The following is a 16,941-nucleotide window of genomic DNA, read 5'->3' on the forward strand; positions in this document are numbered from 1 at the left end:
GGGGGGGGTACCACTCCACAGGTACTGGGGGAGGGGTACCACTCCACAGGTACTGGAGGAGGGGGGGTACCACTCCACAGGTACTGGAGGAGGGGGGGGGTACCACTACACAGGTACTGGGGGGAGGGGGGGTACCACTACACAAGTACTGGGGGGAGGGGTACCACTCCACAGGTACTGGAGGAGGGGGGGTACCACTCCACAGGTACTGGAGGAGGGGGGTACCACTACACAGGTACTGGGGGGGTACCACTACACAAGTACTGGGGGGAGGGGTACCACTCCACAGGTACTGGAGGAGGGGGGGGGTACCACTACACAGGTACTGGAGGAGGGGGGGGCTGATACCACTACACAGGTACTGGAGGGGGGGGGACGCACACACACACTGATACCACTACACGGGGGGACACACACCACTACACACAGGAAATGGATAAGAATGAATATCAGCTTATTTTGTTTGGATGAAGCACCTTTGTGGTTGATCTTTGATCCCAGCCATGACTAGTCTGTAGCGTTACATCTCCTGTATACTGTGTGTTTTCAGATACTTCCATTGGAGGTGGTTGTAGTATCAGGGTCTGTATCCCTCCAGGTATGACACACAGACAGGCTAGTACTGGAGAAAGACCCTGGGTCACTTGCATGTCTACTTTTGGGTTAGGACACCTGGGAAAATGGTTCCATTACTGTCATCTGTTTTCTCAGCTCTGAGCGAACAGGGGTGTAAGGGAAACACTGTCACTATGCACTGGCCTCTCCTCTGACCCCCTCGCTTCCTCTCTCTGCCCCCCCCCCTCGTTTCTCTCTGGTCATAAATCTCTCCATCGTAACCACCGGCTTGTCCTCCATCTCAGATCAACAACAAGGCGGCTACAGGAGAAGAGGTGCCTCGTACCATCGTGGTGACAACCCGCTCCCAGTACGGCCTGCCTGAAGACTCAATCGTCTACTGCAACTTCAACCAGCTCTACAAGATCGACCCTCCCACCTTGCAGATGTGGGCCAATGTAAGCATCAAGCTAGAAAACACTGTTCCAATCATCCTGTTGTCTGAGGTCTTCATGTTTCTTCAGGAATTCCTCTTGTCCCTGACTCTCTGGGTGAAATGGCATCTTAGTCCCTATGTCATAGTCTATTAGCTTTGACCAGGACCTATGCTCTGGTCAACAGGAGTACACTATATTAGGGGCTCTGGTCAACAGTAGTACACTATATAGGGGCTCTGGTCAACAGTAGTACACTATATAGGGGCTCTGGTCAACAGTAGTACACTATATAGGGACTCTGGTCAGCAGTAGTACACTATATAGGGGATATGGACTCTGGTCAGCAGTAGTACACTATATAGGGGATATGGTTTCTGGTCAACAGTAGTACACTATATAGGGAATATGGTTTCTGGTCAACAGTAGTACACTATATAGGGAATATGGTTTCTGGTCAACAGTAGTACACTATATAGGGAATATGGACTCTGGTCAACAGTAGTACACTATATAGGGGATATGGACTCTGGTCAACAGTAGTACACTATATAGGGGATATGGACTCTGGTCAACAGTAGTACACTATATAGGGGATATGGACTCTGGTCAACAGTAGTACACTATATAGGGACTCTGGTCAACAGTAGTACACTATATAGGGACTCTGGTCAACAGTAGTACACTATATAGGGACTCTGGTCAACAGTAGTACACTATATAGGGGATATGGACTCTGGTCAACAGTAGTACACTATATAGGGACTCTGGTCAACAGTAGTACACTATATAGGGACTCTGGTCAACAGTAGTACACTATATAGGGGATATGGACTCTGGTCAACAGTAGTACACTATATAGGGACTCTGGTCAACAGTAGTACACTATATAGGGACTCTGGTCAACAGTAGTACACTATATAGGGACTCTGGTCAACAGTAGTACACTATATAGGGACTCTGGTCAACAGTAGTACACTATATAGGGACTCTGGTCAACAGTAGTACACTATATAGGGACTCTGGTCAACAGTAGTACACTATATAGGGACTCTGGTCAACAGTAGTACACTATATCATTTACATTTAAGTCATTTAGCAGACGCTCTTATCCAGAGCGACTTACAAATTGAGAATATGGACTCTGGTCAACAGTAGTACACTATATAGGGGATATGGACTCTGGTCAACAGTAGTACACTATATAGGGGATATGGACTCTGGTCAACAGTAGTACACTATATCGGGGATAGGGACTCTGGTCAACAGTAGTACACTATATAGGGGATATGGACTCTGGTCAACAGTAGTACACTATATAGGGGATATGGACTCTGGTCAACAGTAGTACACTATATCGGGGATAGGGACTCTGGTCAACAGTAGTACACTATATAGGGACTCTGGTCAACAGTAGTACACTATATAGGGACTCTGGTCAACAGTAGTACACTATATAGGGACTCTGGTCAACAGCAGTACACTATATAGGGGCTCTGGTCAACAGCAGTACACTATATAGGGGCTCTGGTCAACAGTAGTACACTATATAGGGGATATGGACTCTGGTCAACAGCAGTACACTGTATAGGGACTCTGGTCAACAGTAGTACACTATATAGGGACTCTGGTCAACAGTAGTACACTATATATGGACTCTGGTCAACAGTAGTACACTATATAGGGGCTCTGGTCAACAGGAGTACACTATATAGGGGATATGGACTCTGGTCAACAGTAGTACACTATATAGGGGATATGGACTCTGGTCAACAGTAGTACACTATATAGGGGATATGGACTCTGGTCAACAGTAGTACACTATATAGGGGATATGGACTCTGGTCAACAGTAGTACACTATATAGGGGATATGGACTCTGGTCAACAGTAGTACACTATATAGGGACTCTGGTCAACAGTAGTACACTATATAGGGACTCTGGTCAACAGTAGTACACTATATAGGGACTCTGGTCAACAGTAGTACACTATATAGGGACTCTGGTCAACAGTAGTACACTATATAGGGACTCTGGTCAACAGTAGTACACTATATAGGGACTCTGGTCAACAGTAGTACACTATATAGGGACTCTGGTCAACAGTAGTACACTATATAGGGACTCTGGTCAACAGTAGTACACTATATCATTTACATTTAAGTCATTTAGCAGACGCTCTTATCCAGAGCGACTTACAAATTGAGAATATGGACTCTGGTCAACAGTAGTACACTATATAGGGGATATGGACTCTGGTCAACAGTAGTACACTATATAGGGGATATGGACTCTGGTCAACAGTAGTACACTATATCGGGGATAGGGACTCTGGTCAACAGTAGTACACTATATAGGGGATATGGACTCTGGTCAACAGTAGTACACTATATAGGGGATATGGACTCTGGTCAACAGTAGTACACTATATCGGGGATAGGGACTCTGGTCAACAGTAGTACACTATATAGGGACTCTGGTCAACAGTAGTACACTATATAGGGACTCTGGTCAACAGCAGTACACTATATAGGGGCTCTGGTCAACAGCAGTACACTATATAGGGGCTCTGGTCAACAGTAGTACACTATATAGGGGATATGGACTCTGGTCAACAGCAGTACACTGTATAGGGACTCTGGTCAACAGTAGTACACTATATAGGGACTCTGGTCAACAGTAGTACACTATATATGGACTCTGGTCAACAGTAGTACACTATATAGGGGCTCTGGTCAACAGGAGTACACTATATAGGGGCTCTGGTCAACAGTAGTACACTATATAGGGACTCTGGTCAACAGCAGTACACTATATAGGGGCTCTGGTCAACAGTAGTACACTATATAGGGGATATGGACTCTGGTCAACAGCAGTACACTATATAGGGACTGGTCAACAGTAGTACACTATATAGGGGCTCTGGTCAACAGGAGTACACTATATAGGGGATATGGACTCTGGTCAACAGTAGTACACTATATAGGGGATATGGACTCTGGTCAACAGTAGTACACTATATAGGGGATATGGACTCTGGTCAACAGTAGTACACTATATAGGGGATATGGACTCTGGTCAACAGTAGTACACTATATAGGGGATATGGACTCTGGTCAACAGTAGTACACTATATAGGGGATATGGACTCTGGTCAACAGTAGTACACTATATAGGGACTCTGGTCAACAGTAGTACACTATATAGGGACTCTGGTCAACAGTAGTACACTATATAGGGACTCTGGTCAACAGTAGTACACTATATAGGGACTCTGGTCAACAGTAGTACACTATATAGGGACTCTGGTCAACAGTAGTACACTATATCATTTACATTTAAGTCATTTAGCAGACGCTCTTATCCAGAGCGACTTACAAATTGAGAATATGGACTCTGGTCAACAGTAGTACACTATATAGGGGATATGGACTCTGGTCAACAGTAGTACACTATATAGGGGATATGGACTCTGGTCAACAGTAGTACACTATATCGGGGATAGGGACTCTGGTCAACAGTAGTACACTATATAGGGGATATGGACTCTGGTCAACAGTAGTACACTATATAGGGGATATGGACTCTGGTCAACAGTAGTACACTATATCGGGGATAGGGACTCTGGTCAACAGTAGTACACTATATAGGGACTCTGGTCAACAGTAGTACACTATATAGGGACTCTGGTCAACAGCAGTACACTATATAGGGGCTCTGGTCAACAGCAGTACACTATATAGGGGCTCTGGTCAACAGTAGTACACTATATAGGGGATATGGACTCTGGTCAACAGCAGTACACTGTATAGGGACTCTGGTCAACAGTAGTACACTATATAGGGACTCTGGTCAACAGTAGTACACTATATAGGGACTCTGGTCAACAGTAGTACACTATATAGGGGCTCTGGTCAACAGGAGTACACTATATAGGGGCTCTGGTCAACAGTAGTACACTATATAGGGACTCTGGTCAACAGCAGTACACTATATAGGGGCTCTGGTCAACAGTAGTACACTATATAGGGGATATGGACTCTGGTCAACAGCAGTACACTATATAGGGACTGGTCAACAGTAGTACACTATATAGGGACTCTGGTCAACAGTAGTACACTATATAGGGGATATGGTCAACAGTAGTACACTATATAGGGGATATGGTCAACAGTAGTACACTATATAGGGACTCTGGTCAACAGGAGTACACTATATATGGACTCTGGTCAACAGTCGTACACTATATAGGGGATATGGACTGGTCAACAGTAGTACACTATATAGGGGCTCTGGTCAACAGGAGTACACTATATATGGACTCTGGTCAACAGTAGTACACTATATAGGGAACATGGACTCTGGTCAACAGTAGTACACTATATAGGGAACATGGACTCTGGTCAACAGTAGTACACTATATAGGGACTCTGGTCAACAGTAGTACACTATATAGGGACTCTGGTCAACAGTAGTACACTATGTAGGGGCTCTGGTCAACAGTAGTACACTATATAGGGAATATGTACCCTGGTCAACAGTAGTACACTATATCATTTACATTTAAGTCATTTAGCAGACGCTCTTATCCAGAGCGACTTACAAATTGAGAATATGGACTCTGGTCAACAGTAGTACACTATATAGGGGATATGGACTCTGGTCAACAGTAGTACACTATATAGGGGATATGGACTCTGGTCAACAGTAGTACACTATATAGGGGATATGGACTCTGGTCAACAGTAGTACACTATATCGGGGATAGGGACTCTGGTCAACAGTAGTACACTATATAGGGACTCTGGTCAACAGTAGTACACTATATAGGGACTCTGGTCAACAGCAGTACACTATATAGGGGCTCTGGACTCTGGTCAACAGCAGTACACTATATAGGGACTCTGGTCAACAGTAGTACACTATATAGGGACTCTGGTCAACAGTAGTACACTATATAGGGACTCTGGTCAACAGTAGTACACTATATAGGGGCTCTGGTCAACAGGAGTACACTATATAGGGGCTCTGGTCAACAGTAGTACACTATATAGGGACTCTGGTCAACAGCAGTACACTATATAGGGGCTCTGGTCAACAGTAGTACACTATATAGGGGATATGGACTCTGGTCAACAGCAGTACACTATATAGGGACTCTGGTCAACAGTAGTACACTATATAGGGACTCTGGTCAACAGTAGTACACTATATAGGGACTCTGGTCAACAGTAGTACACTATATATGGACTCTGGTCAACAGTAGTACACTATATAGGGGCTCTGGTCAACAGGAGTACACTATATAGGGGCTCTGGTCAACAGTAGTACACTATATAGGGACTCTGGTCAACAGTAGTACACTATATAGGGAATATGGACTCTGGTCAACAGTAGTACACTATATAGGGAATATAGGCTATATAGGCTCTGGTCAACAGGAGTACACTATATATGGACTCTGGTCAACAGTAGTACACTATATAGGGACTCTGGTCAACAGTAGTACACTATATAGGGAACATGGACTCTGGTCAACAGTAGTACACTATATAGGGACTCTGGTCAACAGTAGTACACTATATAGGGACTCTGGTCAACAGTAGTACACTATATAGGGGCTCTGGTCAACAGTAGTGCACTATATAGGGGATACGGACCCTGGTCAACAGTAGTACACTATATAGGGAATATGGACTCTGGTCAACAGTAGTACACTATATAGGTACTTTGGTCAACAGTAGTACACTATATAGGTACTTTGGTCAACAGTAGTACACTATATAGGGAATATGGACTCTGGTCAACAGTAGTACACTATATAGGTACTTTGGTCAACAGTAGTACACTATATAGGTACTTTGGTCAACAGTAGTACACTATATAGGGGATATGGACTCTGGTCAACAGTAGTACACTATATAGGGGATATGGACTCTGGTCAACAGTAGTACACTATATAGGGGATATGGACTCTGGTCAACAGTAGTACACTATATAGGGAACATGGACTCTGGTCAACAGTAGTACACTATATAGGGACTCTGGTCAACAGTAGTACACTATATAGGGACTCTGGTCAACAGTAGTACACTATATAGGGGCTCTGGTCAACAGTAGTACACTATATAGGGGCTCTGGTCAACAGCAGTACACTATATAGGGACTCTGGTCAACAGCAGTACACTATATAGGGGATATGGACTCTGGTCAACAGCAGTACACTATATAGGGACTCTGGTCAACAGTAGTACACTATATAGGGACTCTGGTCAACAGTAGTACACTATATAGGGGATATGGTCAACAGTAGTACACTATATAGGGGATATGGTCAACAGTAGTACACTATATAGGGACTCTGGTCAACAGTAGTACACTATATAGGGGATATGGACTGGTCAACAGTAGTACACTATATAGGGGCTCTGGTCAACAGGAGTACACTATATATGGACTCTGGTCAACAGTAGTACACTATATAGGGAACATGGACTCTGGTCAACAGTAGTACACTATATAGGGAACATGGACTCTGGTCAACAGTAGTACACTATATAGGGACTCTGGTCAACAGTAGTACACTATATAGGGACTCTGGTCAACAGTAGTACACTATGTAGGGGCTCTGGTCAACAGTAGTACACTATATAGGGAATATGGACCCTGGTCAACAGTAGTACACTATATCATTTACATTTAAGTCATTTAGCAGACGCTCTTATCCAGAGCGACTTACAAATTGAGAATATGGACTCTGGTCAACAGTAGTACACTATATAGGGGATATGGACTCTGGTCAACAGTAGTACACTATATAGGGGATATGGACTCTGGTCAACAGTAGTACACTATATAGGGGATATGGACTCTGGTCAACAGTAGTACACTATATAGGGGATATGGACTCTGGTCAACAGTAGTACACTATATCGGGGATAGGGACTCTGGTCAACAGTAGTACACTATATAGGGACTCTGGTCAACAGTAGTACACTATATAGGGACTCTGGTCAACATCAGTACACTATATAGGGGCTCTGGACTCTGGTCAACAGCAGTACACTATATAGGGACTCTGGTCAACAGTAGTACACTATATAGGGACTCTGGTCAACAGTAGTACACTATATAGGGACTCTGGTCAACAGTAGTACACTATATAGGGGCTCTGGTCAACAGGAGTACACTATATAGGGGCTCTGGTCAACAGTAGTACACTATATAGGGACTCTGGTCAACAGCAGTACACTATATAGGGGCTCTGGTCAACAGTAGTACACTATATAGGGGATATGGACTCTGGTCAACAGCAGTACACTATATAGGGACTCTGGTCAACAGTAGTACACTATATAGGGACTCTGGTCAACAGTAGTACACTATATAGGGACTCTGGTCAACAGTAGTACACTATATATGGACTCTGGTCAACAGTAGTACACTATATAGGGGCTCTGGTCAACAGGAGTACACTATATAGGGGCTCTGGTCAACAGTAGTACACTATATAGGGACTCTGGTCAACAGTAGTACACTATATAGGGAATATGGACTCTGGTCAACAGTAGTACACTATATAGGGAATATAGGCTATATAGGCTCTGGTCAACAGGAGTACACTATATATGGACTCTGGTCAACAGTAGTACACTATATAGGGACTCTGGTCAACAGTAGTACACTATATAGGGAACATGGACTCTGGTCAACAGTAGTACACTATATAGGGACTCTGGTCAACAGTAGTACACTATATAGGGACTCTGGTCAACAGTAGTACACTATATAGGGACTCTGGTCAACAGTAGTACACTATATAGGGGCTCTGGTCAACAGTAGTGCACTATATAGGGGATACGGACCCTGGTCAACAGTAGTACACTATATAGGGAATATGGACTCTGGTCAACAGTAGTACACTATATAGGGACTCTGGTCAACAGTAGTACACTATATAGGGACTCTGGTCAACAGTAGTACACTATATAGGGACTCTGGTCAACAGTAGTACACTATATAGGGACTCTGGTCAACAGTAGTACACTATATAGGGGCTCTGGTCAACAGTAGTGCACTATATAGGGGATACGGACCCTGGTCAACAGTAGTACACTATATAGGGAATATGGACTCTGGTCAACAGTAGTACACTATATAGGTACTTTGGTCAACAGTAGTACACTATATAGGTACTTTGGTCAACAGTAGTACACTATATAGGGAATATGGACTCTGGTCAACAGTAGTACACTATATAGGTACTTTGGTCAACAGTAGTACACTATATAGGTACTTTGGTCAACAGTAGTACACTATATAGGGGATATGGACTCTGGTCAACAGTAGTACACTATATAGGGGATATGGACTCTGGTCAACAGTAGTACACTATATAGGGGATATGGACTCTGGTCAACAGTAGTACACTATATAGGGGATATGGACTCTGGTCAACAGTAGTACACTATATAGGGGATATGGACTCTGGTCAACAGGAGTACACTATATATGGACTCTGGTCAACAGTAGTACACTATATAGGGACTCTGGTCAACAGTAGTACACTATATAGGGACTCTGGTCAACAGTAGTACACTATATAGGGAACATGGACTCTGGTCAACAGTAGTACACTATATAGGGACTCTGGTCAACAGCAGTACACTATATAGGGGCTCTGGTCAACAGTAGTACACTATATAGGGGATATGGACTCTGGTCAACAGCAGTACACTATATAGGGACTCTGGTCAACAGTTGTACACTATATAGGGAATATAGGCTATATAGGCTCTGGTCAACAGGAGTACACTATATATGGACTCTGGTCAACAGTAGTACACTATATAGGGACTCTGGTCAACAGTAGTACACTATATAGGGAACATGGACTCTGGTCAACAGTAGTACACTATATAGGGACTCTGGTCAACAGTAGTACACTATATAGGGACTCTGGTCAACAGTAGTACACTATATAGGGACTCTGGTCAACAGTAGTACACTATATAGGGGCTCTGGTCAACAGTAGTGCACTATATAGGGGATACGGACCCTGGTCAACAGTAGTACACTATATAGGGAATATGGACTCTGGTCAACAGTAGTACACTATATAGGGACTCTGGTCAACAGTAGTACACTATATAGGGAACATGGACTCTGGTCAACAGTAGTACACTATATAGGGACTCTGGTCAACAGTAGTACACTATATAGGGACTCTGGTCAACAGTAGTACACTATATAGGGGCTCTGGTCAACAGTAGTGCACTATATAGGGGATACGGACCCTGGTCAACAGTAGTACACTATATAGGGAATATGGACTCTGGTCAACAGTAGTACACTATATAGGTACTTTGGTCAACAGTAGTACACTATATAGGTACTTTGGTCAACAGTAGTACACTATATAGGGAATATGGACTCTGGTCAACAGTAGTACACTATATAGGTACTTTGGTCAACAGTAGTACACTATATAGGTACTTTGGTCAACAGTAGTACACTATATAGGTACTTTGGTCAACAGTAGTACACTATATAGGGGATATGGACTCTGGTCAACAGTAGTACACTATATAGGGGATATGGACTCTGGTCAACAGTAGTACACTATATAGGGGATATGGACTCTGGTCAACAGTAGTACACTATATAGGGGATATGGACTCTGGTCAACAGTAGTACACTATATAGGGGATATGGACTCTGGTCAACAGTAGTACACTATATAGGGGATATGGACTCTGGTCAACAGGAGTACACTATATATGGACTCTGGTCAACAGTAGTACACTATATAGGGACTCTGGTCAACAGTAGTACACTATATAGGGACTCTGGTCAACAGTAGTACACTATATAGGGACTCTGGTCAACAGTAGTACACTATATAGGGGCTCTGGTCAACAGTAGTGCACTATATAGGGGATACGGACCCTGGTCAACAGTAGTACACTATATAGGGAATATGGACTCTGGTCAACAGTAGTACACTATATAGGTACTTTGGTCAACAGTAGTACACTATATAGGTACTTTGGTCAACAGTAGTACACTATATAGGGAATATGGACTCTGGTCAACAGTAGTACACTATATAGGGAATATGGACTCTGGTCAACAGTAGTACACTATATAGGTACTTTGGTCAACAGTAGTACACTATATAGGGGATATGGACTCTGGTCAACAGTAGTACACTATATAGGTACTTTGGTCAACAGTAGTACACTATATAGGGGATATGGACTCTGGTCAACAGTAGTGCCATTTCAGACACACAGCAACTTACTCACCATCTCTCCTGTAGATCCTGAAGCGTGTTCCCAACAGTGTTCTGTGGTTGCTGCGTTTCCCTGCGGTGGGCGAGCCCAACATCCAGCAGTACGCCCAGAACTTCGGCCTGCCCGGCTCCCGCATCATCTTCTCTCCCGTGGCGCCCAAGGAGGAGCATGTGAGACGGGGCCAGCTGGCCGATGTGTGTCTGGACACACCCCTCTGTAACGGACACACCACCGGCATGGACGTCCTCTGGGCCGGGACACCCATGGTTACCATGCCAGGTGAGACGGAGCGTATGATCGCAGACAGATGTTTGCACTCGTTCACAAGCCTCCACAAATCAAGGAGTTGGATTGGTGTTGACATGAGCTGGAGGGAGTTTCTATGTCCCAGTCATTTCCTTTCTAATCTGTGATGGGAACAAATACACACTACAGAGAAAGGAGAGATGTTTTGGGTGAACGGTTCTGTGTGCTGTAGTAACGGTGGTGGGGGAACGACAGGTCGGTCTTTAAATTTACCGTGTGCCCGCACAGGTGAGACCCTGGCGTCGCGCGTGGCAGCATCTCAGCTACAGTGTCTGGGCTGTCCCGAGCTCATCGCCCACACCAGACAGGAATATGAGGACGTGGCTGTCAAACTGGGTTGTGACATGGAATAGTAAGGAACACACACACACACACACACTCCAGCTAGCTCTGTCTCTCAATCTGCCTCCCCCTCTTCTCAATCTGCCTCCCCCTCTTCTCAATCTGCCCCCCTCTTCTCAATCTGCCCCCCTCTTCTCAATCTGCCCCCCCCTCTTCTCAATCTGCCCCCCCTCTTCTCAATCTGCCCCCCCTCTTCTCAATCTGCCCCCCCCCCCCTTCTCAATCTGCCCCCCCCTCTTCTCAATCTGCCCCCCCTCTTCTCAATCTGCCCCCCCTCTTCTCAATCTGCCTCCCCTCTTCTCACCATTGCTGTAACTGACCCGGTTCTCCCCCCAGTCTGAAGATGATCCGGTCCCGTGTGTGGAAGCAGCGTATCTGCAGCCCTCTGTTCAACACCAAGCAGTACACTATGGATCTGGAGAAGCTCTACCTGCAGATGTGGGAGCGTCACGCCAGCGGCAGCAAGCCAGACCACCTGGTCAAACTGCAGCCCGTCGAGAGCAGTGAGAGCGCCTGAAGTCCCAGACCCAGGTTGTGTCCCAAATGGCACCCTATTCTCTATATAGTACACTGCCTATGACCGAGGCCCGAGACATAGGTAGTGCACTACAAAAAGGAACATGGTGCTTTATGGGACGCGACCCCCTGAACCAGACGTCCCATCGATCGATGCACGTCGCCCCCCACCCGACCTCTAACCCCCGTCCCTCCAGAGCAGCAGAAGCATCTGGCCTTGAACTCTGACCCCCAATCGCCCCTAACCCACCACTCTGCCCCTCCTGCCCAAAGCCTAGCGCCGATCTGCTCCCCTTTAGCCCCCTTCATCCCTGCCTCCCTCCCCTGTGACTTGGACTCTTGTCTGTTGTAGAGCCTGCAGGTGTGTCTCCCTCTACCCCCCCCCCCTCCCTGCCATTCACCTCCCTCGTCATCATATCCCATCCATGTTGGTTTCCCTGAGCCAGACTGAGCCAGAACCACTCTGCCCTTCACCTGAGACTCTTCCCCTAAACCACCGCATCCACACTGGGTACGAGAGGAGGAGCACCCCTTCTCCATCCCTCTCTCCCTCCATACAGCACCTAGAAGAGATCCCCCCCTTGGCTTTTTCACTTCCCTTCTGTGTGTATATATGGGACTCGTTAGGGCCTTGAGGTTTGAGAGCCAGTCCCAAGCCTCCATGTAATAATTGAATATGTAATAAGAGGTTGATGTTATAAGAGTACAAAGGGACTGTGTTGCACCACAGTTTGAAGATCTAGTCACTCGTCTTGAACTAAAAACATTGAATCAGCTTAAACATGTTAAAACATTGTCTTTAGTTTGCAGCTGCTCTTGGTAACTCTGCCAGGATTTGAGTAGATAGTTTCATTATCAGATTTCAGAGAGAAAGATCATAACCACTTCCTTCCCCCACCACCAAATGCCAACTTTTAAGGATTTTGTCATGTGTCAATGTAAGAAAACAAAAAATATTCTCGATGGCTTTGTCCTCTTGTTCGATGTCACGCACTATGCTTGTTAAGACCAAACCCTCTGGATAAAGTGAACCGAGAGGAGTTTCAGTACTACCCCATTGGAATGGCCCTGTTTTTCCTTCACCCTTAGTTATGCTGCTCCTCTCCCCATGCAATGATTGATTTGTATCACTCAAACCAGGAATGGCCTAGGTAAGTATTTTCTGAGCGGTTTTAGTTTTGTACTCTTGCCTTTGTTTTATTGAAGCTCTGTCTGGTATGCTGCAAGGCTCTGACTCCATGTCTGTTGAAATAAAGAAATAAGGCCAACCTCTTGGAATGTGTGGATCATTTTACTACCTTAATCAGGGTCGTGTTGGAGCACATTCACCCATATTGCTTCCACCTTACAGATCTGTTTTTGTTTTACTCAATTTGGTATAAAAACTATTTAGAATCTTCAAAACGACACGACACGATGGGAACTGTGGCATTTTTCAAAGCTGTAAATAGATTTTCTAAATGTAACATCCTATAGTAGTGTAATAGTTACGAAACAGCAAATCCATTCATCAAAATAAAACTGCCTGCTAAACAAATAAAATAAATAAATACACGGGACTCCCCTTCAAATTAGTGGATTTTAATTTTCAGCAACACCTGTTGCTGATGTGTACAATCAAGTACATAGACATGCAATCTCCATAGACAAACATTGCCAGTAGAATGGCCTTAATAAAGAGCTCGGTGACTTTCAACGTGGCACTGTCATAGGATTCCACCTTTCCAACGAGTCCGTTCATATTGTTTATGCCCTGCTGAAACAGCCCCTTTCAACTGCAAGTGCTGTTATTGTGAAGTGGAAACGTCTAGGAGCAACAACGGCTCAGCCGCGAAGTGGTAGGCCACACAAGCACACAGAATGGGACCGCCGAGTGCTGTAGTGTGTAAAAATCTTTGGGGAATGCCAGGAGAACGCTACGTGCCCCAATGCATCGTTCCAACTAAGTTTGGAGGAAGAACAATGTTCTGGGGCTGTTTTTCATGGTTCGGGCTAGGCCTCTTAGTACCAGTGAAGGGAAATCTTAATGCTAAAGCATACAATGACATTCTAGATGATTCTGTGCTTCCAACTTCGGCAACAGGTTGGGGAATGCCCTTTCCTGTTTCAGCATGACAATGACCCCGGACACAAAGCGTGGTCCATAGAGAAGTGGTTTGTCGAGATCGCTGTGGAAGAACTTTACTGGCCTGGACAGAGACCTGACCTCAACCCCAATGAACACCTTTGGGATGAATTGGAACGCCAACTGCGAGCAAGGTCTAATTGCCCAAAACCAGTGCCCGACCTCACGAATGCTCTTGTGTCTGAATGGAAGCAAGTCCCAGCAATGTTCCAACATTAGTGGAAAACCTCGGAAGAGTGGAGGCTGTTACAGCAACAAAGGGGGGAACCAACTCCATATTAATACCCATGATTTTGGAATGAGATGTTCAATGATCAGGTGTCCACATACTTTTGGTAATGTAGTGTATGCTTACTTATACAAGTGAGCTAGTGTATTTGGACCTGCATTGTTATGTTGAATGATGTCATGTTTTTAGGCCTGAGAAGATTCCCTGGTCTGATGAAACCAAGATTGAACTATTTGACCCAAATGCCAAGCATCACATCTTCAGGTAATCTGGCACCATCCCTACGGTTTAGCGTGGTGGTAGCATCATGCTGTGGGGATGTTTTACAGAGGCAGGGACTGGGAGACTAACGTCTCTGGAGGAACCACGGCATGGCTGGGTAAATGCACATGTTTTCTTTATGCAAACTAGAATATTTGCATGGAAATCTGTCGCCATGGAACCCTACCTCATGTAACTTACATGTGGTGGCAGTGGTGTAATGTGTTGCTGCTTGTGGGATGACCATCCATAACATCCACATTAGTTTCAGTTCATGGCTGAAGCATTTCTAAGCTATATTCTACAAGAGTCTATAGGTACATAATTCATTTTAAAATTCCAAATAAATATATAGCAATAGAAGATTGCGGCATTAACAGTGATTTTGCACCACAAACAATGCCGACCTTCATGTTATGGAGAAGGTTGTACTTTCTCCTTGTCACGTCTCTCAGCTCTTGATGTTTGACATTGATGGCTGTTTTATGCTGCACAGGGTCAAAGGAACCCTTGATCACTGTGCCACGGCCGCAAATAGATACCACAGGAGATCGTTAAATCAAATGGCAGTAATACAGTGGGGCAAAAAATATTTAGTCAGCCACCAATTGTGCAAGTTCTCCCACTTAAAAAGATGAGAGGCCTGTAATTTATCATAGGTACACTTCAACTATGACAGACAAAATGAGAAAAAAAATCCAGAAAATCACATTGTAGGATTTTTAATAAATTTATTTGTAAATTATGGTGGAAAATAAGTATTTGGTCACCTACAAACAAGCAGGATTTCTGGCTCTCACAGACCTGTAACTTCTTTAAGAGGCTCCTCTGTCCTCCACTCGTTACCTGTATTAATGGCACCTGTTTGAACTTGTTATCAGTTTAAAAGACACCTGTCCACAACCTCAAACAGTCACACTCCAAACTCCACTATGGCCAAGACTAAAGAGCTGTCAAAGGACACCAGAAACAAAATTGTAGACCTGCACCAGGCTGGGAAGACTGAATCTGCAATAGGTAAGCAGCTTGGTTTGAAGAAATCAACTGTGGGAGCAATTATTAGGAAATGGAAGACAAGACCACTGATAATCTCCCTCAATCTGGGGCTCCACGCAAGATCTCACCCCGTGGGGTCAAAATGATCACAAGAACGGTGAGCAAAAATCCTAGAACCACACGGGGGGACCTAGTGAATGACCTGCAGAGAGCTGGGACCAAAGTAACAAAGCCTACCATCAGCAAGGGCATTGAAGCTGAAACGTGGCTGGGTCCTTCAGCATGACAATGATCCCAAACACACCAAGAAGCATTTCAAGGTCCTGCAGTCTCCAGATCTCAACCCCATAGAACATCTTTGGAGGGAGTTGAAAGTCCATGTTGCCCAGCAACAGCCCCAAAACATCACTGCTCTAGAGGAGATCTGCATGGAGGAATGGGCCAAAATACCAGCAACAGTGTGTGAAAACCTTGTGAAGACATTTGACCTCTGTCATTTCCAACAAAGGGTATATAAAGTATTGAGATAAACTTTTGTTATTGACCAAATACTTATTTTCCACCATAATTTGCAAATAAATTCATTGAAATTCCTACAATGTGATTATCTGGATTTCTCTCATTTTGTCTGTCATAGTTGAAGTGTACCTATGATGAAAATTACATGCCTCTCATCTTTAAGTGGGAGAACTTGCACAATTGGTGACTGACTAAATACTTTTTTGCCCCACTGTATATAAAAACTAACAAACAAGCCTACTATATGTGTATCCTGTGTCTAACCTACCATGTTATCCTCATAGCCAGCAGTCTTGTGTTGGTAGAGCTCCATGTAGGGAAGACCGTTGTGGTATGGATCATTGATGAGGCAGAGTGCTCAC

General features: G+C 44.6%; 1 protein-coding gene across 11 annotated transcripts in view; it reads left to right on the forward strand.

Annotated features, from left to right (window-relative positions):
* LOC135526701 (UDP-N-acetylglucosamine--peptide N-acetylglucosaminyltransferase 110 kDa subunit) overlaps positions 1-13,717 on the forward strand; it is a 42,880-nt gene extending 29,163 nt beyond the window's left edge. For 7 of the 11 annotated variants that reach the window (XM_064955277.1, XM_064955279.1, XM_064955278.1 and 4 more), the window contains 5 exons: positions 551-598; positions 861-1,013; positions 11,312-11,564; positions 11,820-11,943; positions 12,270-13,717. In XM_064955277.1, the coding sequence (XP_064811349.1) occupies positions 551-598; positions 861-1,013; positions 11,312-11,564; positions 11,820-11,943; positions 12,270-12,450 (759 nt within the window). In that variant the 3' untranslated portion in view covers positions 12,451-13,717. The remainder of the gene's footprint in view (positions 1-550; positions 599-860; positions 1,014-11,311; positions 11,565-11,819; positions 11,944-12,269) is intronic. The other 4 variants (XM_064955282.1, XM_064955283.1, XM_064955285.1 and 1 more) reach the window with 1 other exon arrangement.
* Positions 13,718-16,941: the final 3,224 nt, after the last annotated feature.

This window comes from Oncorhynchus masou, chromosome 32, assembly GCF_036934945.1.
Source record: "Oncorhynchus masou masou isolate Uvic2021 chromosome 32, UVic_Omas_1.1, whole genome shotgun sequence".
Taxonomy (NCBI): domain Eukaryota; kingdom Metazoa; phylum Chordata; class Actinopteri; order Salmoniformes; family Salmonidae; genus Oncorhynchus; species Oncorhynchus masou.